General features: G+C 41.7%; 1 protein-coding gene across 1 annotated transcript in view; it reads left to right on the top strand.

Annotated features, from left to right (window-relative positions):
* Positions 1-26,332, top strand: part of DSG2 (desmoglein 2) — a 51,190-nt gene that overhangs the window by 5,713 nt on the left and 19,145 nt on the right. The window contains exons 2-8 of the mRNA XM_068993757.1: positions 13,387-13,422; positions 16,160-16,294; positions 21,158-21,319; positions 21,445-21,589; positions 22,421-22,587; positions 25,361-25,498; positions 25,612-25,797. Of these exons, the coding sequence (XP_068849858.1) occupies positions 13,387-13,422; positions 16,160-16,294; positions 21,158-21,319; positions 21,445-21,589; positions 22,421-22,587; positions 25,361-25,498; positions 25,612-25,797 (969 nt within the window). The remainder of the gene's footprint in view (positions 1-13,386; positions 13,423-16,159; positions 16,295-21,157; positions 21,320-21,444; positions 21,590-22,420; positions 22,588-25,360; positions 25,499-25,611; positions 25,798-26,332) is intronic.

Raw genomic sequence — 26,332 nt, 5'->3', positions numbered from 1 at the left:
GGTCTGATTTTCCCTATTCTAAAATACCTCCATCCCACTATTCTTCCAAGTTCCCTACGATACAAACTACATCAACTGAAATAGATGGCCCATAAAGTGCCTCGTGTTAGAGATCCAGTCTCCTTAGACCCCAAGAAATGGCACCAGTGGCCCAGCCCAGTCATCGTTTTTTTTTTCCTTATTTTTTAAAATTTATTTTTAATTGGAGGATAATTGCTTCACAGTGTTGTGTTGGTTTCTGCCATACAACAGCGTATATCAGCCATAAGGATACATCCGTCCCCTCCCTCCTGAACCTCCTCCCACCCCCTCTAGGTTGTCACAGGGCACTGGGTTGAGTCCCCCGTGTTATACAGCAACCTCCCGTTAGCTCTTTTGCATATGGTAATGTGTGTTTCGTTGCTACTCTGTCAGTTCCCACTCTCATTCCCTCATGATGTCTGCAAACCCATTCTCTTTCCTCTATTCCTGCCCCGCAAATAGGTTCATCAGTCCCATTTTTCTTTTTTTTTTTTTCGTCAGTCCCATTTTTCTAGATTCCACATATATACAGTAATATACGATATTTGGTTCTCTCTTTCTGACTTCTCTCTGTATAACAGGCTCCCAACCAATCAGCTCTTCTTTCAATTTCCTCCTTCCTTTGTTTGCATAGTACTCTGCCGGGGGTCTCTTCACCTCAGGGAGGTTGTCGTGGTTTTCCAACCCAGCACAGAAGGACATGCTGGACCTACGACCCACAGGTGGGCAGTGGCAGCAGTGGCTGGCAGGGTGCCCCCTGGGGACCCTGCGCGTGACCCCTGCCTCGCTGTGAGCTGCAGCGCTGCACTGCCCAGTGTCTGCTGTCACCTCCCTACTCAAAGGAGGATGCTCAGGATGCTGCCTTAGCATCTCTGCAACCTGGGCTCTGAGAACTGCATCCTTCTAGCTACTCACACTTAAAATGTTGACACCATCTGCCGCCTTCTCCTATCCTCGACACGCAGGGCATTGCCAGGGGTTCATGTGGTCCCCATAAAGACTCACCCCACCCATCCATCTGGGCGCCATGACCCCATTCCCGGTCCTCACTGCATCTCCCTTGGCTTACTACCCTAACCCTCAAACCGTCTCCTGGCTCCCGCCCTGCAGTACTGCCAAAAAATCTCAAAGCTCTGAATGCATAGAATCCCTCTTTGGAAGTTCATTCTTATAGGATCTGTGAAGATCTTAGCACAAGGCTTTGTCCTTATTTTCTGCTCATATGGTCTGGCTGTCAAAATCCACCCTTTCTTGTTCTTTGCCCTCTCCTTGTTCTGACACCTACAGTCCTTAAAGCAGATTGTTTCCTTCCACCTCCTATCTGCTCCCTCCCCTCACCCTCTCCCAGAGTCTCTAGAGGAGATCCTTTCTGCCTTTTCTGAGCTCCCCAGAACTGTTTTTGCAGCTGCTATTCACACAATGAAGTTGTTCTACCTCTTATAGTAATGTTGGAGAAGGAAATGGCAACCCATTCCAGTATTCTTGCCTGGGACATCCCAGGGACAGAGGAGCCTGGCGGGCTACAGTCCATGGGGTCACAAAGCAAATAAACAACAACCTCCTCTTGTAGTAAAGTGTGTGTTAGTCGCTCAGTCATGTCCACCTCTTTGCAGCCCTGTGGACTGTAGCCCACCGGGCTCCTCTGTCTGTGATATTCTCTAGGCAAGAATACTGGAGTGGGTAACCATTCCCTTCTCCAGGGGATCGGCCTGACTCAGGGATCCAACCCCAGTCTCCTCCATTGCAGGCAGATTCTTTACTGTCTGAGCCACTAGGGAAACCCTATGTCTACTTTATCTCTCCTGACAAACTGAACCCCTTTGAAATAGAATTAGTGTACCATTTATCTATAAACTAGCTCAATGCCTTGGACACAGAAGAATCCTTTAAAAACCTAAGAGTTAATGTATTTTTCTATGTTTGAAAAAAGTTGGAATAATAATCTGACTTTCGTTTGTTTAGAAGAAATCTTTAATGTCTGGATGGAGTGAGGGGTAAACTTTTGTTCGACTTGAACACATTGAGCAGTTACTAGCTGTGCTTACACTGTGTGCCAACCCGCCTTCTAGATGCATGTGAGCAGCCCCACGATTGTGGAGCCTACAGTAGGGGAAAGGCAGGTGTAGGGAAAACAATTTGACGTTTCTGGAGCAGCCACTGTGTGCCTTTTGATACTGAACACGGGGTGCTTCAAAAATGTCAGATTCTTTTCGGATGAGATGGTTGGATGGCATCACCGACTGAATGCATATGAGTTTGAGCAAGCTCTGAGAGATGGTGAAGGGGAGCCTGGCGTGCTGCAGTCCATGGGGACACAGAGTCGGACATGACTTAGCGACTGAACACCACCACCACCATGTGCCAGTAGCGGGATTTGGTGATTGTTGTTAATGCATGAAGCTGGGGAGAGCCCAGGTACCCCTGACACCAAATGCCTCTCTGTCAAGCCAAAGGTGAGATCACCACCTCCACTGTAGCAGCTTCCTATAGTTAGACCACCACCTCCAAAATAAGCAGTTTCCTGTAGTTAGTCATATGAAAGACCTGAATTTATGGAATTACATAATAGGTTTAGTTTCATTACAAGATAGAATCATTCAAGAAAGGGGAAAAAAAAGGAGAAACATACATTGAAATTTGCCTAATTTCACTGTCCTGCAGAAGTATTCTCACAGCTTTCTAAAACCATTGCTTTTCACTGTTGGATTTTGCCAGTTTGCTTATTTGAAGTCAATTGAAAAGCCTGTTTTCCACTTTGGACCTTGGAGACAGTTGTTGGGCTGCTGCTAAGTCGCTTCAGTCGTGTCCGACTCTGTGCCACCCCATAGACAGCAGCCCACCAGGCTCCACCTTCGCTGGGGTTCTCCAGGCAAGAACACTGGAGTGGGTTGTGCTGTTGGGCATATTTTGGCAATTCCTGCAGTTTGACTCACTGACAGAGCAGTGCCATCTAGTGATGTAAAAGGAAAACTTGAAGCTCTTGGTTTTCTTAAGCTTCTGGGCAGGAGGGGTCGGGGGAATCTGGTTTTCTCCATTCTATTTTTAGTGTCATTTTCAGGAGTACATTGCAGCCTAAAGGTCGAAATAGCCTGTCACTTATGTCTGAGCAATTATGTATTATATAGATATATCTGAAAAGATGCATTATACAGGTTTCCTTACATTGTGCTGATTCTCAAAGCATTTGTAGCAACTATAGAAAACACCAATACAATGGTAGATAAAATATTTCAAAAATGATAAATTCTCAGGATCAGTAAAACATAAGCCAGAAGAAGAGAGATGAATCAGGAGAAAGGTGTGAACACCGTTGAAGGCAATCTTGTAGTCTATTTGATTACTGCTTGTGAAGTGGAAAATCTTGTGATGGGAATAATTCAGTTGCTGAATGTCCTAATTTGGAATAGACTATTGCATGTATCTCTGTAATTAAGGGCTCCTTATCCAGGCTGTGAATTATGCAGGCTCTCCTTCTCATTCCCCTGCTACTCTGTGATTTTACACAGTTGATTTCACAAGTGTGGTCCCTAGACCAGCAGCATCAGCATTACCTGGAAACTTGTGTAGGAAATGCAGATTTTTATACCCCACTCCAGACCTGGGTGTGTGCATGCTAAGTTGCTTCATTCCTGTCCAACTCTTTGCGATCATATGGTCCATAGTCTGCCAGCCTTCTCTGTCCATGGGATTCTCTAGGCAAGAATATTGGAGTGGGGTTGCAGTGCCCTCCTCCGCAGGATCTTCCCAACCCAGGGATGGAACCCGAGTCTCCTGTGTCTCCTGCATTGGCAGGCGGGTTCTTTACCACCGCGCCACTTGGGAAGCCTCATCCCAGACCTACTGAATCAGAAACTGCTTTTATGCGGCCCAGGAGTCTTCGGTTTTAACAAGATGATTCACATGCCACTCATACTTGAGAATCACTGCTTGGAAATCCCTCTTGGAAAATAATTGGGAATGGAAAAGAAAGTTAAATATTAAAAAGCATATTTAGATATTTGTTAGTAACTCTAATTTTTTTAAGATGTTTTAGAGGCCAAGGAAGTTGACACTAAATAAAATAATGTTGGCTTTTTGGGATCTTCAATTTGTCTATGCCAAGTTAAAAATAGGAGCTGTCCAAGATTATACAACTTGCCTTGAAATGACAGTTTGCAACATGATTTAACAACTCAAGTGTAGCACAGCATTGTTAACTCTCTGTTTTAAAATTCTTGGTGTCATAAGAAACATTTGTGTTTCCCCTTGGACTCTCAAGGAGATCAAACCAGTCAATCCTAAAGGAACGCAGTCCTGAATATTCATGGGAAGGACTGATGCAGAAGCTAAAGCTCCAATACTTTGGCCACCTGATGCAAAGAACTGATTCATTTGAAAAGACCCTGATGCTGGGAAAGATTGAAGGCGGGAAGAGAAGGGGATGACAGAGGATGAGATGGTTGGATGGCATCACCAACTTGAGGAACATGAGTTTGAGCAAGTTCTGGGAGTTGGTGATGGACAGAGAAGCCTGGCGTGCTGCAGTCCATGGGGTCGCAAAGTCAGACACAACTGAGCGACTGAACTGAACTGATCAGAGGAAACAAACAAATGGCATCCATGGCCTTTATTTATCTCATTTTATTTCCCTTAAATTATTTTAGCCAAAGCTGAAAACTCTTTAAGAATGGGTTGGGTGTAAGCCAGGGACCCTAAAGGCAGTTTCTGATTCTTTCCTTCAAAGAAAGGAAACAGAATTTGTAAAACACTCGGCCTGGTTGGAAGGGTGGATAAGAAAGGGAAGTAACAGGCGTTTCTGTGACTGTCGGGTGGTGGGCATGAGATGGAAGAGCAGCAGCAGGCATGTTAGGTCACCTCTATTTGGGTCCCCAGACATCATCCATTGACCACCATTCTAAAGCAGGCTACAGTTCTTTCTGGCTGAATGGAAATAATAAGCCATTATAATGCCTCAAAGTTAAAACAATATTTTAAACTTCTTTGTACTCCTCTACATCTCATCTGCAATAAGTTACTGATTAGTCTGAGATATTAAAGTTTAAGTGGTCACTTAACCAGACTCAGGAAGCAACAGTTAGAACTGGACATGGAATAACAGACTGGTTCCAAACAGGAAAAGGAGTACGTCAAGGCTGTATATTGTCACCCTGCTTATTTAACTTATATGCAGAGTACATCATGAGAAACGCTGAGCTGGAAGAAGCACAAGCTGGAATCAAGATTGCCTGGAGAAATAATAACCTCAGATATGCAGATGACACCACCCTTATGGCAGAAAGTGAAGAGGAACTAAAAGGCTTCTTGATTAAAGTGAAAGAGGAGAGTGAAAAAGTTGGCTTAAAGCTCAACATTCAGAAAACAAAGATTATGGCTTCTGGTCCCATCACTTCATGGGAAATAGATGGGGAAACAGTGGAGACAGTGTCAGACTTTATTTTTTTGGGCTCCAAAATCACTGCAGATGGTGATTGCAGCCATGAAATTAAAAGACACTTACTCTTGGAAGGAAAGTTATGACCAACCCAGATAGCATATTCAAAAGCAGAGACATTACTTTGCCAACAAAGGTCTGTCTAGTCAAGGCTATGGTTTTTCCAGTGGTCATGTATGGATGTGAGAGTTGGACTGTGAAGAAAGCTGAGCACTGAAGTTTTGAGGCTTTTGAACTGTGTTGTTGGAGAAGACTCTTGAGAGTCCCTTGGACTGCAAGGAGATCCAACTGGTCCATTCTAAAGGAGATCAGTCCTGGGTGTTCTTTGGAAGGACTGATGCTGAAGCTGAAACTCCAATACTTTGGTCACCTCATGTGAAGAGTTGACTCATTGGAAAAGACTGATGCTGGGAGGGATTGTGGGCAGGAGGAGAAGGGTGCGACAGAGGATGAGATGGCTGGATGGCATCACTGACTCAATGGACGTGAGTCTGAGTGAACTCTGGGAGTTGGTGATGGACAGGGAGGCCTGGCGTGCTGCGATTCATGGGGTCGCAAAGAGTCGGACACGACTGAGCCACTGAACTGAACTGAACTAACCATGGACTCAAAGAATCACAACAGAAAGCTTAAAAATCATCTGCTTAAGGCCGATAGTCTATTAGCCAGGAGCAGCTGTCATCCAGTGACTTGTAAGTCATCCTGGGTTCTGTTTGTTAAACTTGTCCTCCAGGGTTCTGTTTGTTAAGCTCATCAAGGTGACTTCAGAAAAGGAAGTCTTTTCTAAAGGTGCCGACCTCGGGAACAAAGAGGCATTGATTTTAAAACTGACCTTCCCCCATTCCTTTGCACACACACACAAAAAACAATTATTTTCTTTCCAGTTACCAAGAAGGCCCGTTTTTACAAGATGCATAGGTTCTTCTAACGATAGAATTTTTTTTTTTCCTAAATCAGTAAATTGGGACTCTTTTGAAGGATGTGTCTGGTTCATCTAAAAACACTACTTGTTTGGCTACAGAAACTAGAAGCTTACTTTTCTTCTTCAGTCTTAAATGCTGAAGGCATGTCATATATGTGACATTTTTCAATCACCAAGTTCCTCGTGAGAAAAAAAAAGCTACAGATTTCATAGTTGAGAGAAACCATAGTGTCCACTTTTGTCCAGACATCCTTCTAATGCTTGCAATCCTTTCATACCATCCCCACAGGGCATCACTCAAACTTACAGAGCTGAAACTATTCAAAGAGAAGTGGGAAGGAGTAGAAATGCGGGACAGAAGACAGCGTGTATCAGTTATTCCATTTATATTGTCTGCACCAGTTTGGAAATTTCCATCAATTCATGGTCCTCCAGAACTTGTATGACCTTCTTGACCCTAGTTATTGGGGTAACTTCGAATTAGAAACACGTGGTCTAAGTTAGGGTTTCTGAAGCTTGGCACTTTGCCATTTAGAGCCAGAGAGAGCCATGTTGGCGGAGGGGCTGTCCTGTGCATCGCAGGAGGTTGAGCAGCTTCTCTGGTCTCTTCTTCCCAATAGTTGTCAGTAGCACTCACTTCCTCTTCTCCCCCACCCCAACCCCCCCCCCAACACAGAACTCTGCTTCGATGAGCAAAAACGTCTCCAGACTTTACCAAATATCCCAGGTGTCCACAGGGAGGTGGGGGCGGGTTTGGGGTGTGTGTGCACCAAATCTCCCCCAACTGAGAACTACTGTTCGAACTTAAGAGTGTGTGCTGTGAGGTGCAAGCCCTAAGGAAACGTCCAAACCATCTCCTTTAGGAAGGAGTAGTAGGGCTGCCGTCTATGGGGTCGCACAGAGTCGGACACAACTGAAGCGACTTAGCAGCAGCAGCAGTTAAGATTTCAGCCATCTCCTTAGTCACACAGAGTCCCACAGTTGACAAAACGTTGGTACAGGTCTCTTGGGGTTTTTGTACCATAACTGTGGAGCAAATATCTCAGTCTGTCACCTCTTTATTAAGTGTCTGTGAAAATAGGCTACTGCAGTCGATGGTTCTAAAACGCAAATAGCAGAACTATTAGGTTGATTCCAAGAAACCCTCAGTTTTAAGTGTTAGTCGCTCGGTTGTCGGTCGTGCCTGACTTTGTGACCCCATGGACTGTAGCCCACCAGCCTCCTCTATCCATGGAGTTCTTCAGGCAAGAATACTGGAATGGATTGCAATTTCCTTCTCCAGGGAATCTTCCCCACCCAGGGATCAAACCCCAGGTCTCCTGTTTTGCAGGCTGATTCTTTACCAGAGCCCCCAGGGGCTTCAAAATCTATTTTGGTAAGTTTTTAAGGAAGCATACTGAATTACTGGATTTTCACAAATTGAGCCTACCACGTAAACAGCAGCCAGATAAGAAATATAACCAGCACCGCGACACCATTTCCACCGACTCCCTCCCCCTAGCAGCACCACTATGGTGCTCTCTCACACTCCTGGCCTGGCTATTCCTTTTGCAGGGCTCTGCCTGACTTGCTGTCTCATCCCATTCCAGTCTCTCTAAAGATATAACCTCTGAGAGCCTCCCTGAAGTCCTAAATCCTCTCTACCACCCTGAACTTGCTTGAATTTTCCTTACAGCTCTTATTATCACACCCTATTTGTGTCCATCTTCCCAACATGTAAGAATCCAAGAGGACAGAAACACTCTAATTTAGCATATGGTGGGAGCTTGGAAAATTAAAGGCATGGTTAAATCCAAATTTCTGAAATTTTAAGGTGAGAAAAATTCATTCAAGTCTTAGAAATGAGGAAATAGCATCATAATTCTATTCATTGAGTGCCTGCTATGTGCCAGTCATTGCAATAAGTACATGTATGTATTATTTCTTTTACTTTTATAATAACTCTGCAAAATGGATGTTATTAGGCTGCTTTCAGATATAAGTACCAAAAGCCAGCTAAAAGATTAAATAAAAAGAATACTTATTATCTCATAAGAAATGGTCCAGAGATAGGGGCTGGTTCCATATTTGAGCAGTCCTGTAACTCAAAGATGTTATGGTTTCAGTTTGGCTTCTCTGCCATCTTATAAGCTTTCTGCTCATGGTCACAGGTGGCCCTCGCCATTCCAAATATCACATCCTTGATCAGCAGTCTCCAGAAGCAGGTACAAAGAGAGGCTGTGCATTTGTTTTTTTCTTATCAGAGGGAAGAATCTTCTTTTGGAAGCTCCTTGATATCTCATTGGCTGAATTCTCTTACACGCTGTTATAAATGTAATGTTTGTGTCCTAACCCAAATTCATATGCGGAAGCCCTAACTTCCAATGTGATAGCATTTGAGGCTGGGGCCTTTGGGAGGTAATTAGGTTTAGATGAAACTTTTGCTACTCTAAATAATTAAAACAGCCTCTAGTAATAACAAAGTTCAGAAGAAAAGCCCTATCTTTATGCCCTCTCCTAAAAAGTGGCGCGGAGACTGGAAACAAGATTGTAAGGTACTACACCTACACACCCAGATCTTGGCTTCTGAATACCATTCAGTATTAGAAATCAAGGCTTCCTGATGAAATGGTTCATTCTAAAGCTGGGACAGAGAAAATACCAGATGGATCTGGAATATCTAGTAATACTAGACAGTAAGAAAGAGTTCAAATACCAAAGCTTGGGGACGTGTCAGAGGGACATAGAATTTAACCGTCAAGACCTTCCAGTGGCCACAGCTGGAACTATTGGAACAACAAAATAAATAAAATAGTGTTGGATTATAACCCACAGAGTAACATCAATATGCATGAGTCCAAGCTGATAAAAATGATTGAATTAGTAAATGAGTGAGAGAAAAAGAGACAAATCTTTCTCACAAAAGAATTCCAAACAACAAGCATAGATTCCCAGCGCCTGTGAAGCAGAGCTTAACCTCTCTCCTCCGGCATATGGCCATTCAGCATCTCCACTCTGAGGTGAGCTTGACTTAATGACTCACTTCAAAGAATACAGCACGTGAAGGGAGAGTCACAGCTTTACAGAGGAGAAACCTACAAAGGCTGCTTTAACAAAGACTGTCGCATGGGTATCACGCACCCCGATATGCTGTGATGAAAAGGGCACTTCACCACCACTCTGTGGTATTCTTTACAAAAACACACCGCCCAGTTCTAAATGTAAGAAAAATAACAGATACATCCAAGTAACAAGATACTCTGCAGGATAATTGGCCAGAGTCAAGGCCTCAAAGCGGTCAAGGTCATAAACAAGGAAAGCCTAATAAATGGTCACAGACTAGAGTGGATTAAGGAAGCATGACAACTTCCTGCAACATGGGGCATTAATGGAGGAAATGCTGAAATCTGAAGTGTGGAGTTTAGTTAGCCGTACCAATGTTGAGCTCTTAGGACTGAAGTATGGAGTTTAGTTAACTGTACCAATGTTGAGCTCTTAGTTTTGACAAATGTACCACAGTTATTTAAAATGTTAACTTTAGGGGAAAATGAATAAAGGCACTCGGCACTCTGTCTACAATATTTGTGTAAATCTACAAATACCCCTGAATTAAAAATTCAGTTAAAAAGAAATGTGTGAGGAAACCAATATTGTATGTCAGATAATACTTCAATTAAAGAATTTAGGGAAATTCTCAAAAATCAAATGCTGCAATGGCAGAAGCATGTAACAACAGTAAAAAGTAAATGGGATAAAACCCCTTGAGAAGCAATGGGCAGTGAAAAAAACAAAGTGTATGCTAGACAGCTGTTGAAACTGGTTATGCGTATGTTCATTGTCCTGTTAACTCTGCTTTTGTATATATAGTCATAGCGCATCTTACTCCATATCTGTAAGTTCTGTATCCGAAGTTCTCCATTCACAGAGTAATGAGTAAATTGCAATGTAAACATTTTAAGCAGTTAAAAATAAGTAAATTCATGAAATAAAAGATTCTCTGCTTTCAAGATAATTAGCAATCAAGAGTGACAAAGCTTCTTGGGTCAACTACTGAGATAATGAATAGGTGAGCTTTGTTGTCTGTATCCCTCAATGAATGAATGATGTTGTATATTGCAGCTCTACAACTTTTGCTACTCAAAGTGCGGTTCAAGAACCTGCAACATAGGCGTCATCTGAGAGCCGGTTAGAAATGCCAAGGGTAAAGCTTAAATTCAGGCATATTGAAATGAAGTCTTCATTTTAACAAGAACCCCAGTGAACAAAATACAGATTAAAACTTAAGCACCGCTTATAGTCATGTGGTTTTCTACATTTCTTAACAAGTAACATTTGAAAAGGTACACTCCAATAAAAAGTGAAAATACTTTTATAAGGAGTTTACATGTGAGTTGAAAACTATGAACTGCCCTCCTTTACTTATATCCTGGAATATATATTTGGTCAGAATAACATTTACGTAAAGTTACATATAATATCACACCTTTGCTAGCCCCAATAAGATTCTAGGGAAGAATAAAAGTGGTGAATATATTACCTGGGCAACTCAGGAGAGTTTGTTCAGAGAAAACAGTGGTTAGGAGACTGGGCAAGAAATGTATCACATTTTAAGAATGTCCCCTGATAATGTGACAATGAGGAATCCTGAATCACATCCCTATTCTTTCCCTTCGAAAATACCCACCAGAGGAACATGCAGAGAGGAGTAATCCATTCAGCATTGCTTTCCCTTTTTTGTTACATCACACCACCTTTGAAAGTACATAATTTGGGGAGCATGACTTTGGTTAGAGATATCTCTAGCCATTGCTAGCTGGTAAACTAGTAACAAGATGAGGAAGAGATAATATTCTGATGATAAAATAGAAAATTAGCCACAGTTGTTCATCTGCGCAAGAGAAACTCATACTACAGGCTGAACACTATCCTTAAGTACCTCTTTGCCAAGTGGAAACAAGAACACGTACTACAAGGTAGAGGAAAGAAAGGAAAATGAAAGATCAATGTGTAGAACAGACCCTGCGAGACGATTCAAGAGGATGTAAGCGAAAGAGACTTAGGAATTTTAGGGAAAGCCCTGCTTTCCATGATGTGCCCATCAAGGCTTCATGGATTCATGTGACCTGAGATGCCACATTAAAAAAAGCAGGAAAGCCTGAGAAAAATCCAAATTTAAGGCATTACAAAGAATACATAAACAGCAGGTGAGGACGTAAAGGCAATAAACACAGATTTCAGTTTGGAATTATAGTGGAATCAGGATATGGAACAGTAGATTAAATGTTGGCAGAAACAAGGAAAAGTTCTGATTATTTTTAAGATGGTGAAGATCTAAATATGTTTGGCCATTATTGGTGAAGGAAATAAACATTTGATTAGCAAATGAAGTAGCAAATCCAGGTAAAAGATAAGTGGAAGGAATATGGTTCTTGAGAAGGTAAATGTGGGAGAGTAGGTGGAAAAGTTGCAAATAAAGCACACAGATGATGGCTAACCTTGAAAAGGCATTAGGACGGCTCTTCCTTAGGGAAAGAAGGGAAGGAGAGGGAAATCGGAGATACAATCCATCAAATAAAATGTGGGGTCATTTCCTAAGAGTCAGTGGGCTCAGGAATGTGGTCAGTATGAGGAATGCAATACAAGAAGCAAAGATAAGGCGATTGTATAATTTATGGTCTGAGTGAGCACACTGTTGAGAATGAAGGAGATGCTCACAGACAGGATGTCTGCACAACAGAACTCTTCTGAACAAACATAAACATACCCTGGAAACATCACTGCTGTGAAGGAAGCATGGATGTGTGGCGGGTCCCTTCAGCCTCTATGGCCCTTCCCAGCAATGTTGCCAATACAAGGTCCAAGAGAATCATAGTTAGGCTTCCAGAGTTGGGGAAAAAGTGAGGCCAGAATATTAGAACAGCAAGAGACTGAGAATCCCTGAGTCATAGACAACAACTTTGGAATGGGTGCAGCCATGTGCTAGCATTGTCCAACAGAATTGTCTGCAATGATGGAAGTGTTCTTAAGCCTCTTACCTCATGTGGCAACCGGGCAAATGAATTATTGAAAATAATTAGCTTCCCTGATGACTCAGCGGTAAAGAATCGGCCTGCCAATGCAGGAGATGTGGGTTCAGTCCCTGAATGGGGAATATCCCTTGGAGAAGGAGGTGGCAACACACTCCAGTATTCTTGCCTGGCAAATCCCATGGACAGAGGAGCCTGATGGGCTACAGTCCATGGGGTTGAAAAAGTCAGACATGACTTAGTATCTAAACAACAGCAACTAGTCACGTGAAGCTACCCTACTAGAAGTGCTGGTTCATATTAAGCCAAGAGATTAGTGGACTATAAAGAATGCAGCAGGTGTCGGAAGGCAAAATGGGAGTTTGTTGTGCAGATTGAGCGTATATGTAACTATATTTACATTTACATGGTTGTGAATAATGATGTACTTAGTTGTGAATAGCGATGAAATCCCAAGTGTGACAGTGCTTGATAAGAACCAAAGAAAACAGCTAGTGGGAGTGGGGGGTGGGGGCGGGTGGTTGTTGAGGAATGAAGTCTGAATATGGGCAGTCATGTGTGACCCGCAGGGCATGATGGGAGTTAGTAGGGGGCAGGGCTGGGGGCTCATCTCGCCCTAAAGACCTTGAGGAAAGCTACGTGGGGCCCCGAGAACACGAGGTGAAAACCACCGGCTAAGGAGAGAAGGATCAGGGAGTGGCTCAGATTCAAGATGAGAGTCTTTGCCTTTGTTTTTCAGATGGTAGCTGTGTTCTGAGTTGCTGGGGGAGGCAGTGTGCATCTAAAAGAAGCTGGATTTGGGTTCTGCTCTCCGGCTCTGGTCTTGGTGGGGAACAAATAGAATTAAAATGTGTTTCCTTTTGACAAAGGAGGAGAGTGGTGGTTAAACACACACATCCTTTTTTAGTGTCTATAATATGCTAGGTGGTAGGTTACTCATTAGTGAAATATTTAAGCTGAATTGACTGATACGTTGTATTAAACAACAAATAATTTTTATTTTCTAGATCTGCTTTGACTTTGGAAATGGACTCCATTTTGAGGTAAGAAACAAAGGGGATTATTCCTACCTTGAACTTTATAGAAGACAGTTGTGCCTTTACCAGATTGAAAGCACACACTCCCACTGAAACCGCTAGGTGGCGTTTTGAGGGAGGTGCCTCGGAGCTGTGGTCTTTTATGTTTCCGCACAGGAAAGAGTTCAGCGAGAGGCAGGCATAGTGATAGGTCAGAGATTTACTAGAATAGGATGATTGTGAGGCTTCCAGGCAGTTAGGTGGTCAGTGTTGTGCTGCCCGGAATATTAGTGGGTTACATTTTTATAAATAAAAGGAAGAAAGGGAATGGAAAGAAGATCACCTTGTTTTTCATTCTTTGAGTCTTAGGTCATTAACTCCTGTGTGTTGGGTGGGGGAGTTATTGACCCTATATGGTGCATCCTTCATGGCACTTTGGAAAAATTATATTAGGTCTCAGTACAGTGAGGGTCTTTCACGTTGAAATGTCACCTTCCCGTAAATTATTGTTTTTTGTATTTGTAGAGAGTATGTCTTAAGGGTCATTAACTTGATGTCACTGGGCAGGTTTGGGGCCTTATTTTCCACTTTTTTTTTTTGTTTATTTTGGGACATGTCTTTTGCTTCTGTTACATGGTTTTGTTGTTAAGCAAGTTAACTTGGTTTTCTTGTTAAGCAAACCCATTTAGCTTCGATGCTAAGCGACTTGTTCAGCTTTATGAATTAAGTAAGCCCACATTGTTTTGGGATTTTTCCATTACTTGCTTGAGTGATTATTTACTTACTGTGGTCTCCCAAAGCCCACTAAAGTTCCCTCTCTATTAACAGTCTCCTAATGGGATTTCTGAGCTAGCTTTTGGTTATCCTACTCTATCCCTGGGGCTTCCCAGGTGAATCAGTTGTAAATTTCAGGTGGATTCAGGTAAATTTCAGGTAAATTCCCAGGTGGATCATTTCCCGCCTACCAGACAGGAAATGTGGGTTTAATCCCTGGGTCAGGAAGATCCCTTGGAGAAAGAAATGACTACCCACTCCAGTATTCTTGCCTGGGAAATCCCATGGACAGAGGAGCCTGGTGGGCTACAGTCTCAGTTCAGCTGCTCAGTCGTGTCTGACTCTTTGCGACCCCATGGACTGCAGCACACTAGGCTTCCCTGTCCATCACCAACTCAACAGTCTATGCGGTGGGCTACAGTCTATGGGGTTGCAAAGAGTCAGACGTGACTTAGCAACTAAACAACAACTCTATCCTGTCACCTCAGACTCAGCCATTCCCACTGAACCACATTCACAGGAACCTCTACCCAGGGAAGATTATGCAGCATTTTTGACAATCTAAATATCCGTCAGTGAGAGAATGGTAAAAGTAAAACAACTCATGGTACATGAAGGAATGTCCATGATGAGGTACTGAATGAAAAATCAAGGGACAGAATGTGATGTATAGTATTGGGTTGGCCATGGAGTTTGGGGTTTTCCATAAGCTGTTGCAGAAAAAAACCTGAATGAACTTTTTGGCCATCCTAATATAATTCCATTTTTATGGGGAAAAAAAAAGAGACCTTTTTTACATGTGCAGCTGTATGATCATAAGAAAATATCAAAAGATATTTATCAAGCTGTTAACAATGCATTTTCTAAAACATGAGTGAAAAACTGGAAGGCTGTTTTACATTTTTACATTATAAACTTTATATTATTTTAATGTTTTGATACATAATTAATTTTTTAATTATAGAAGAATTTTTCCACTGAAAACAAAGGAAAAAAATCAGTGATCTAGTGATAACCAGTGTAAATATTTTGAAGTAAAATGCAAGTTATTATATAAAGCAATAAAATGAATAAAATGGTAAATAGTATAAAAATCATCTCTGATCTTAAAATACTAGGTCATTTAATTTTAATACTGCATTAAAATTTTCCTTGGATAAAATATATATTCATCTATTAAAGCCCAACTGAAAACTTATAGATTAGTTTTCTGCCTAGTTTTTGATAAACCAGAGATGGGCCATTTAATCCTTTAACTTCATTCTTAAAACAATAAATTCATTAACTGACACTTTCACTAGTTTTAGTTAAGTTGATATCAACAGGTTACTGATAATTTTGTCTTAAAGCATTAGTAATTCATTTTTAAATTATAAGCCACCACAGAAAAATAAGACTTCATTTTCAGTTAGAAACGTTTCTTGACTTGCCGTGTTAATTGTAATTTGCCCATTTGTAAGTTCACTAAACTACTCTAGCCTTTTTAAGTCCTCCCTCTGGGAGATCTTTCCTTGCAGATAAAAAAACAACAAAACAAAACTGCTTTACTGGTTTGGAAACAAGCTCTTCAGGTAGATAGTGTTTGTTCCAGAGTATATGTTTTCTCTTTGAAAATGAAACCTGTGCATGTGTGCCAAATCGCTTTAGTCATGTCCAACTCTTTGTAACCATATCGACTGTAGCCCTCCAGACTCCCCTGTCCATGGGATTCTCCAAGTAAGAATACTGGAGTGGGTTGCCGTGCCCTCCTCCAGGGGATGTTCCTCACCCAGAGATTGAACCTGTTTTTGTCTTATGTCTCCTACGTTGGCAGGTGGGTTCTTTACCACTAGCACCACCTGGGAAGTCCAAAGCCTATATTAAAGCCATATCAAAAAGTATGAAATAATTTATACCTTAGAATTTGCACAGCTTTCTCTCAACTTCTAGTACATTTTATGATTCCTTACTAATGTTTTACTAATTTTTTGGCAACATTTTATTGCTTTAGGCCTTACACTCAAGAAATGAAAGCAAGTTGCTTCCTAAACACATTCACCCAGTGAGACAGAAGCGTGCGTGGATCACCGCCCCTGTGGCCCTCCGGGAGGGAGAGGACCTGTCCAGGAAGAATCCGATTGCCAAGGTACTGTCTAAAGAGGGAAAGGAAGTACATGTATGAAATGTGGTCTGAGATCGTCCATGTTCACTGTAAAATTTTAGGACTGTTACATGAGGTACTCACTGAACTTTTTAATATTCTTGATGTCACCCTGAAGATCCACTTTCCTGTTCTAGAAGATGCAGCATTAGTGGTGAACATGTATTTTATGGAGGGCTTTGATTCAGCTGGTAAAGAATGTGCCTGCAATGCAGGAGACCCTGGTTCGATTCCTGGGGTGGGAAGATCTGCTACAGAAGGGAGAGGCTACTACTCCAGTATTCTTGGGCTTCCCTGGTAGCTCAGCTTGTGAAGAATCTGCCTGCAATGAGGGAGACCTGGGTTCGATCCCTGGGTTGGGAAGATCCCCTGGAGAAGGGAACAGCTACCCACTCCAGTATTCTGGCCTGGAGAAGTCCAGGGGATCTCAAAGAGTTGGACATGATTGAGTGACTTTCAGTGTTTGATTCAACTAAGAGTGGACTCAGGCACCAGCTGAATCCTTGTTTAACAGAGTGTTAACAATGCTTAAAAGGAGATCTCATCATCTGTTTTCTCTAGAACCTACCTAGGTTCTCTGGCAGGAGCCCTGTGAATTGGACTGACGAAAAATAATTAACAAGAGAGAAACAAGCTTAGTAACGTGTCTGTATGTGCTCTGTGCTCAGTCACTTCAGTCCTGTCTGACTCTGCTGCCCCATGGACTATAGCCTGCCAGGCTCCTCAGTTCATAGGATTCTCCAGGCAAGAATACTGGAGTGGGTTGCCATGCCCTCCTCCAGGGGATTTTTCCAGACCCAGAGATTGAACCGCATCACCTGTGTCTCCTACATTACAGGCAGATTCTTTACCCGTTGAGCCACCTGGGAACCCCCTAGAAACTTGTCTATCCCGCATGAAACATGTGGGAGTACCCTGAGATGAGTAAATCAAAGGTTTGGTTAGGATTTGGGTTTATATAAGCTACATAGTAGAAGGACAATAAATTTTTAGAAAAGTGACAAGACAGACAAGAAAGACCTCGAATCCCCAGGGGCAGCAACCTGGAAAGGCAAATAGATGGGCAACTAATACTAGAAAAAGCTAGTTAGTCGGGTTTGTTTTGTAGATTCTCCTGGTTCTGTCTCCAGGCTGATAGGGATGTAAACTCCCCTCCAGTGATTAACTTTTTTGTCCTTGCTGTCGAGAGGAGTAGAAAGGGCACCTTTACAAACTTACATCCTGCTCTTGGGCAAGTAAGGCTTCCCAGGTGGCTCTGTGGTAAGGAACCCATCTGCCAGTGCAAGAGATGTAAGAGACACTAGTTCAGTTCATGAGTTGGGAAGATCCCCTGGAGACGGGCATGGCAACCCACCCCACTATTCTCACCTGAGAAATTCCAGGAAAAAGGAGCCAGGCGGGGTGCAATCTGTGGGGTTGCAAGTGTCAGACACGACTTAATGACTAAACCACAACAGTCTTAGGCAAATAGGAGGAGGACAGAGAGTTTTTCTTGTATCTGCTTCTTCTCAATCGCTTTCAGCTTAAAACTATTATATCAGAGTCATGCATTCTGCCGCCCTATCCATGAAAGTAGTTTTCAAAATGAAAAGAAACTGCTATCTAACTCATCTTGCCTGAAACAGTCTGGGTTTACGGCCATTGTCCTGACCTAATTATTAATAACTCCCCTTTCAACTTTCAAAATGCCCTATTGTTTTGATAAATAACATGGTAGTTCCATTCATTTGTATCTTAGATTTAACACGTGCAAAGTCTGAACCCTTGCTTTTTCTGAAAGCTGTTCTCCCTAAGTTCTATCCATTTCAGTAAATGGTACTATAATTTTTTTCAGTATTAAAACTGTAGCAGATACTGTCAGTTCTATGCCAAAAGTGTATTCTGAACCTGCCCACTTCTCTCCACTGCCACGCTTCTCATACCCATCAATGTCAGCTCTGACCTGTGTTGCCAAAAGCACCCTGACCTGGTCTCGCTGCCTTCACTCTTGCCTGCCCCTCCCCCAACACAGTCCATCTCCAGAAAGCAGCCAAAGTGGTCTTCTGAACTGAAATTTTCATCCCCTTCATGAGGCCCTTTCAACAGCTATACACTGCAGTGGAAGAAATACACTCCTCACTTCTGCCAACAAGAGCTCTCTTAGGATTTGTTGACTTTGACCTCCTCTCTGACCCCAGCTCCTCTCAGCCTGTATCCCACACTCTGCCACCTCCCTAAGCTGACGCAAGCCCAAAGCCCATGCCAGCCTCCCACCCTTTCGTTGTTCAGTCGCTTAGTCGTGTCTGATTCTTTTCGACCCCATGGACTGCAGCACTCCAGGCTTCCCTGTCCTTCACTATCTCGCAGAGTATGCTCAAACTCATGTCCATTGAGTCGGTGATGCCATCCAACCATCTCATTCTCTATCTTCCCTTCTCCTGCCCTCAATCTTGCCCAGCATCAGGGTCTTTTCCAATGAGTCAGCTCTTCTCATCAGGTGGCCAAAGTATTAGAGCTTCAGCTTTAGCATCAGTCCTTAGCACTTACTGTTCCCTCTGCTTGGAACCCCTCCCCATAGGTATTTGCAGTGTATCACAGCATAAAGCCTCTGGCCAAGAATTCCTTTCCCGGCCTCACCCCATCCACTTTGATCAGCTCAGTTTATAGCTCATTCACCTCCAGGCGGAAAAGGCAATGGCAACCCACTCCAGTACTCTTGCCTGGAAAATCCCATGGACGTAGGAGCCTGGTAGGCTGCAAGTCCATGGGGTCATGGAGAGTCGGACACGACTGAGCGACTTCACTTTGACTTTTCACTTTCATGCATTGGAGAAGGAAATGGCAACCCACTCCAGTGTTCTTGCCTGGAAAATCCCAGGGACGGGGGATCCTGGTGGGCTGCTATCTATGGGGTCACACAGAGTCGGACATGACTGAAGCAACTTAGCAGCAGCAGCAGCAGCACCTCCAGGACATTATGTCATAAGTTGCTTGCTTGTTGTCTGGTTCCCTCAGTACAGTGTAAGCTCCCTGAGGGCAGGGCTTGGTCCTCAGGACTCACAGCTCGTGCACACCCTGTGCCCCGAGCGAAGCCAACATCCTGTAAACATTTGTGTGAATGAATAAATGTTCATAGGCAAGTGGTACCTTCATCTTTCCAACCTTATAAACAGCACACACAACAAGCTCCTTTAAAAAAAGAGCAGCCAGGAACAGAAGACACTTTTCCTTTTTCCAGCAATATATTATTTTGATAAAAGCCCTCTTAAATCTAAATGTTTGATTATGGCTTTACATGAAATGAGTGAAAGTTGCTTAGTCATGTCCGACTCTATGCAACCCCACGGACAGTAGTCTGCCAGTCTCCTCTGTCCATAGGATTTCCCAGGCAAGCATACTGGAGTGGATAGCCATTCCCTTCTCCAGGGATCAAACCTGGGTCTCTTGCATTGCAAGCAGATTCTTTACAGTCTGAGCCTCCAGTGAAGCCCATGACTTTACATAACAGTTTGTATATAAGCAGTTAAGCTTTCTGGTTTGGTTAATGCTGGTTTGATGAGATATCTGAGTTATTCACTCATTCTTTCAATAGGTTTCCCTAAAATACGTGGGATTCAGTAAGCATTAGCTATTCTTCTTACTAATTTTAATTATAAAAGTTTTTAAGAGTAAAATTTACATAAAAAGCAAAACATTCTGTTGTATTTCCCCAACTTTATAGATTCTTTATCTAAAAGTAATACTGTCAACAGCTTAGTATCTTCCATATCTTTTGAAATACATAAGTATGTATATACTTACATACTCTTATGTGCATACATATGTATATGCAAACCAACTGCTAGATTCACACACAGTTTGATTTTATTTTTAATATAAGTGAAATTATATATATAGTCAGCACATAAAGATCTAGGATATTCTCTATAAATACTGATGTATGTGTATACACACACACATGGGTTGTGTGTGTGTATGCATGTACTTGGCAAAAAAAAAAAAGAGAGAGAGAAAGATGAAACACAGGGAAAAACAGTGAAAAGTGATCACCGGACCGCCCCAGGGTCCCCATTCCTCCAGGAGCAGAGCAGGCGTGGCAGGAGGTTGGAGCCGCATCTCATTCTCAGCAGCACCCTCAGCCCCAGAGCATGTTGGGAATCCTGTGGGAAGCATGTGTAGCTAATTCTGAGATTTCAGGATGAAGAACTGGATGGGCAGAGGTGGGTAATGGCTTCAGTGATGTCTGAAAAGAGAAATTGAGGATCCAGTAGGGGGCGACAGAAATACACTTAGCGATGAAGAATTAGAGATAACAGAAATGGCAAACAAAAAAGTTAGAGATACAACTAGAGCTGTTTCTAGGGGAGGAAGGTGTTAACTACAGAAGTCCCCCAGGTTAGAAACTCTAATCTACAGGAACATTCCAAGTAGGCGAAGCGCTTGACTATTTTAACCTTCCTGTGAAAGGATGCCTTACTCATACCTTCCTGATGATCAGAGTTATTAAGGTGGTTTTGAGTCTGCAAATGTTACCTTACCTAAATTTAAAATCCACTCTTCCCAAGATGTACCCCCCTAATGATATCTTAATTTCATAACAACCCTAAGAGGTAAGCAGAAGTGTCTCTTCACATTGCAGGTAAGAACACTGACGCGTGGGAGGGTCGGTAACCATCAGCATCCCACCTAGTGTAGCTGTGACATGCCTAGACCCAGGTGCTCTGACCCCAGCACCTCTGCTCTGGATCACCTGTGTCTCCCACCTCCCTCCTTTCAACATCCAACAGCTTTAGAGCGAAATTTTCAATTAAAACCATTACCTGTAAGTTAGCGTTTAACTTGAAGCATTCCTTCTTATTTTTATGTTAGATACACTCTGATCTTGCAGAAGAAAAAAACCTAAAAATTACATACAAATACACTGGAAAGGGGATCACGGAGCCACCTTTTGGTGTGTTTGTCTTTAATAAAGACACCGGAGAACTGAACGTTACCACCATTCTAGATCGAGAAGAAACGCCATTTTTTCTGGTAAGAACGATTTATGCATTTGTAGCTTTTCTTGGGTAATAGTTATGTTTTATTATGTTTTTGAAATTGTTCTACTTGAATGACCTCAGCCTAAATGCCTTCTATTATGTATGTCATGATTCCAGCTAACTGGTTACGCTTTGGATGAAAGAGGGAAAAACTTAGAGAAACCAATAGAACTCAAAGTTAAAGTTCTTGACATCAATGACAACGAGCCAGTGTTCACACAGGACGTCTTTGTTGGGTCTGTTGAAGAGCTGAGTGCAGCAAGTAAGAGTTTATTGTTTTTATGAATGAGTACCCAAGATCATTCTGTGCCCAGCATGTCACTGAACACTGAAGCCTCTGTCTTAGTGGAGGCTGACTATTACCCACAGGAAAAATAATAATAAACTGATTGGTCTAGGTTTGGAACTGATTTTCTGTTTTAAGTTTTTTTACCCTCAAAACAGATACGGTAGATTGATGTGCTAGGTTAGGTATGTGTTGCAACTTGTCAGTTTCACCCTGTGTCAGGAAAGCGGCCATAAGATGCTATGTAAACAAATAGGTATGGTTGTGTTCCAGTAAAGTTTTATTCACAGAATCAGGTGGCTGGCTGTCTTGGGCCCACTGTCTGTAGTTTGCTAACCTTAGACATATTATTTCTACCTCCAGGCTTCAATGCAAATGTTAAATGCAGCTTTCTATATGGGGGCTTGCAGGAGAAATTTCTCTTTGATCTGAATGTAAAGAATAGCTATGCTTTTCCTGAATTGCTTGTATTTTAATAAGCATGTATGTGTATCTGTTCATTTTTCTTTTTTTGTATTGGTTATTAGAAATGTGATAAGCAAATCTGTGGCCCTCCTATAGCGTGTCCAGGACTTCATCTTAAAAATTATATATACTAACCTCAGCCTCACTTTTATCTTATTTTTCCTATTTCTACCTCCATTCACACTTGCTCCCTCAAACAATTAAATTCTTTGATCTTAGTAAACTGAATTTGATACATACCTAAAATCCTTTTTGGAACAAGCTGATGTGATATATAAAATAATAACATAAGTGTGCTAAAAGTTGTGTTTCATCTTGGACCCCTTCGTTTTCTGCTATCAGATACACTTGTGATGAAAATCACCGCAACCGATGCAGATGAGCCCAACACTCTGAATTCTAAAATTTCCTATAGGATCGTGTCTCAGGAGCCTGCTAGTTCTCCAGTGTTTTACCTAAATAAAGATACAGGAGAGATCTATACAACCAGTATTACCTTGGACAGAGAGGTAAATTAATATTTCATGTTATTCATCTTTTCTGCTCTCCTCTCCTTCCAGTTTATTCTCTCTCTAGTCTAATTTTCTGACTTTGTTTTGTGTTACTAACTCATAGGATAACTCAGAATGATCCTCCTCTAGGTATGTGCTGTCTAGTATCATAGCCATCAGTCATATGTGGCCATTGGCCACTCGGAATGTGACTAGTCCCAATTGAGATGTGCTGTAAGTGGAAAATATACACCAGATTGGGAAGATATAATATGAAGAAAAAAAAAGAAGAAGAATGTTAAAATATCACCTTAATAATTTTTGGTTGATCACTTGTTGAATTGATAACATTTTGGATAACATGGGTTAAATGAAATTTCTTTGTTTAAAACTAGTATCACCTGGTGTTTAAACAATCCCCTGTCATTACTGTAAGTAGGCATCATGGTAAAGGAAGAGGAAGATAATCAACCAGAAAACCCCCCAAATGTTTTTATAAATGAAAAAGCAAACCAATATACTTCTACTCTCCCAAAGGAAAAATAAAATTAGTATCAACTGTCTCTTTTTACTTTTTTTTTAAAAATTATTTATTTATTTGGCCACACCATGTGGTTGTGGGATCTTAGTTCCCCGACCAAGGATTGAACCCAGGCCCCAGCAGTGAAGTGCCAAGTCCTAACCAAGTCCTTGGACCACCAAGGAATTCCCTCTTTATTTCTTTTTCATGTGGCTCCTGGAAATTTTTAAATTACATAAGCATTGACCTAGGGCCTCTCCAATCAGGATCTGTTTGCTAGAGAGTTCTAAAGCAATGTTCCTTACTTTGTGGTTCTGTAATGAAACTTCAGGAATCTTTCCTACTGCTAATACATTTTCAGAGGGAGGAAAAGAGATTCTATTACTCCTGTTTAGAGTAACAGAAGTATTTGTAAAGGAAAGAGTTATTGTAAATCCCAAATTGGAGGAAAATTTGAGTTGTTTCCTAAAGGATACTTTCTCAAACATTTCATTTTTTAATTTCTAAGTCAAAGGGAACATTTTAGTTGAAAAGAGAAGATAAGATTTCGTAAATGCTATACATATAAAGATGTTAACAGCATGCATGGTAAAATGTTGATGATCCTTAGAGTGCTGTATTGTCATCAAATATAAATCATCATCAGAAACAATCAGTGTATTTTGTAATGCTTAAAAAAATGATTTAACTCTGGCCAGAGAGGAAGAGGATTTGGGTCAACATTCCTTTGATATCTTTCTAAAGGATAGTTAAAGTGTTAGTCACTCAGTTGTATCTGACTCTTTACAACCCCATGGACTGTAGCCCACCAGACTTCTCTGTCCGTGTGATTCTCCAGACAAGAGTACTGGAGTGGGTTGCCATTCCCTTCTCCAAGGGATCTTCCTGACCCAGGGATTGAACCTGGGTCTCCTGCATTGCAGGCACATTCTTTACCATCTGAACCACCAGGGAATCCCTAAAGAATATTATTACTCCTAGAGTTCTACTCTACCTTTTCACATAAAATGAGAATGGAAAAGTACTATTTTGAAGTAGTAGTGTGATTCTGTCTCTGAAACGTTTAGCAAAAGAAAATACTGGCTGTCACTTGCTGGGCAAGCCATGTGCCCAGTGCTATTCCAAGCCTTTTACGTGGATTGACTCAGTTAATGAACCTGTAAACCCTGTGAAGCAGATCCAGTTATTATCCTCATTTTATGTAGAAGGCAACCAAGAGTCAAAGGGATAATGTGTGTCCGACATAGCTAGCATGTCAGAATTGGAACTCAGACAGCTGGTCCCAGAGTCTCTGCCATCCTGCCTTTCACTGAGCAGTTTTGCTCTGCACAGGGTCCCGGGCATGGGCACTCGCTGCCTGGCTCCTTCTTAAACTTCAACCACACTGATGGAGCCATTAGAAGGGAACACATGGAAGAGACGGATCCCCTTTGGAGTAACATCTGAGATGTTGTTCTCTAGGTCGTGTTCTCCAAGAATCTTCTTTCCCGTGCACCAAGTTTTGCCTTTACTGACCCAGTGTTCTTGGGGGGTTAAGTCTTTATGACTTAACTTGTAACCTAAAATGAAGTGTGGGCTAGAAAAAAACTAATTTCTAGAGTCTCATCACTTCCAGTGTAATGCTGGCTACCTTTGAAAGCACTTTTGTGCTCAGACTATTTTAAGGAGAGACTCATCTCCTGATAAATATCACCAATGATGTAATTAAGAATTTTGATGTCAACAACTGCTCTCGGCTTTTCTGCCCTTTTAAAAAAAGCTCTGATGGCAAACAGACAGCATCTTCATAGAATTAACAGCAGGTCATGAGATGTCTTTTAATATTTACTTATTTATTTTTGGCTGCTCTAGGTCTTTGTTGCTGTACTGGCTTTTCTCTAGTGGCAGCGAGCGGGAGCTACTCTCTAGTTATGGTGCACAGACTGCTCATTGCGGTGGCTTCTCTTGTTGTTTAGCACAAACTGTAGGGCCCTCAGGCTTCAGTAGTTGCAGCTCCTGGGGTCTAGAGCACAGGCTCAGTAGTTGCGGCGTACAGGCTTACTTGCTCCGAGGTATGTGGGATCATCCCAGATCAGGGATCGAACCTGTGTGTCCTGCATTGGCAGGCAGATTCTTTACCACTGAGCCACCAGGGAAGCCCCCATGAAACTTACTTATGAATAAAATGTACTGAGGTTCATTCCCCTGATGATAAAGTGAACTCAAACCAGAAAGACAGATTTGGGAGCAATTCATCTTCACCCCAGCTGGATCTTTTTCATTGCCTTGCAGGAATACAGCAGCTACACTTTGACGGTAGAAGCAAGAGATGGCAATGGACAAATAACAGATAAACCAGTAAAACAAGCTCAAGTTCAGATTCGTATTTTGGATGTCAATGACAATATACCTGTAGTTGACAGAAACGTGGTAACTATTATTTTTAGAACAAATGTGCCTACTTACATGTCAGTCATAACTAAAAATATATCACTTATGCTTGTGTTCCATCAGAATAAAAACCTCCTGTTTGTGTTTTGCAGTATGAAGGATCAGTTGAAGAAAACCAAGCCAACGTAGAGGTTTTACGCATAAAAGTGTCCGATGCAGATGAAGTAGGCTCGGATAATTGGTTAGCAAATTTTACTTTTGCATCAGGAAACGAAGGGGGTTATTTCCGCATAGAAACTGATACTCAAACTAATGAAGGAATCGTGACCCTGATTAAGGTAAGGACTTAGGGTTCAAACCTGGAATGAGAGAAGTTGGTCAAGAGGAGGACTCTGATGTATTTTGAGCTTCAAATATTTATTTATTAGTACTGGTGCCACAACGTTAGAGATAGGTGCCATCCCTATTTGCCCAAGTTCTATGGTTGTAAGTGGTCACACTCTTTGTATTTCTAATGTCAGTAGTGTGAGGGTCACATTTTGAAACACAGTGTATAATTCTGCTTAATTGAATCAATAAAAATTAAATCATGTTATAAGTATATGGGTCTTAAACATTAAAAACCCTGACTCCTACAGAATTTTTTAAACAAATTTAGAGGATGGATTTTTTTTTAAACAAAATTAAAAAGGAAGAATACCACTATATGTTAAATGGTTAATGATAGAATATCAAATTTTAAAATAAAATGCAAAGCTAAAGCTTTCAAAACATTTCATTAAGTCACAGACAAAAAATTGATTCCAGAAGCATCCACATTTTTACAACTTTATTATACAGTAAAGTAAGTAAATCCTAATAAAGGAATGATGA

This window comes from Capricornis sumatraensis, chromosome 21, assembly GCF_032405125.1.
Source record: "Capricornis sumatraensis isolate serow.1 chromosome 21, serow.2, whole genome shotgun sequence".
Taxonomy (NCBI): domain Eukaryota; kingdom Metazoa; phylum Chordata; class Mammalia; order Artiodactyla; family Bovidae; genus Capricornis; species Capricornis sumatraensis.
Note: the sequence above shows the minus strand (reverse complement) of the source record. Positions and strands in the feature narration are given on the sequence as shown.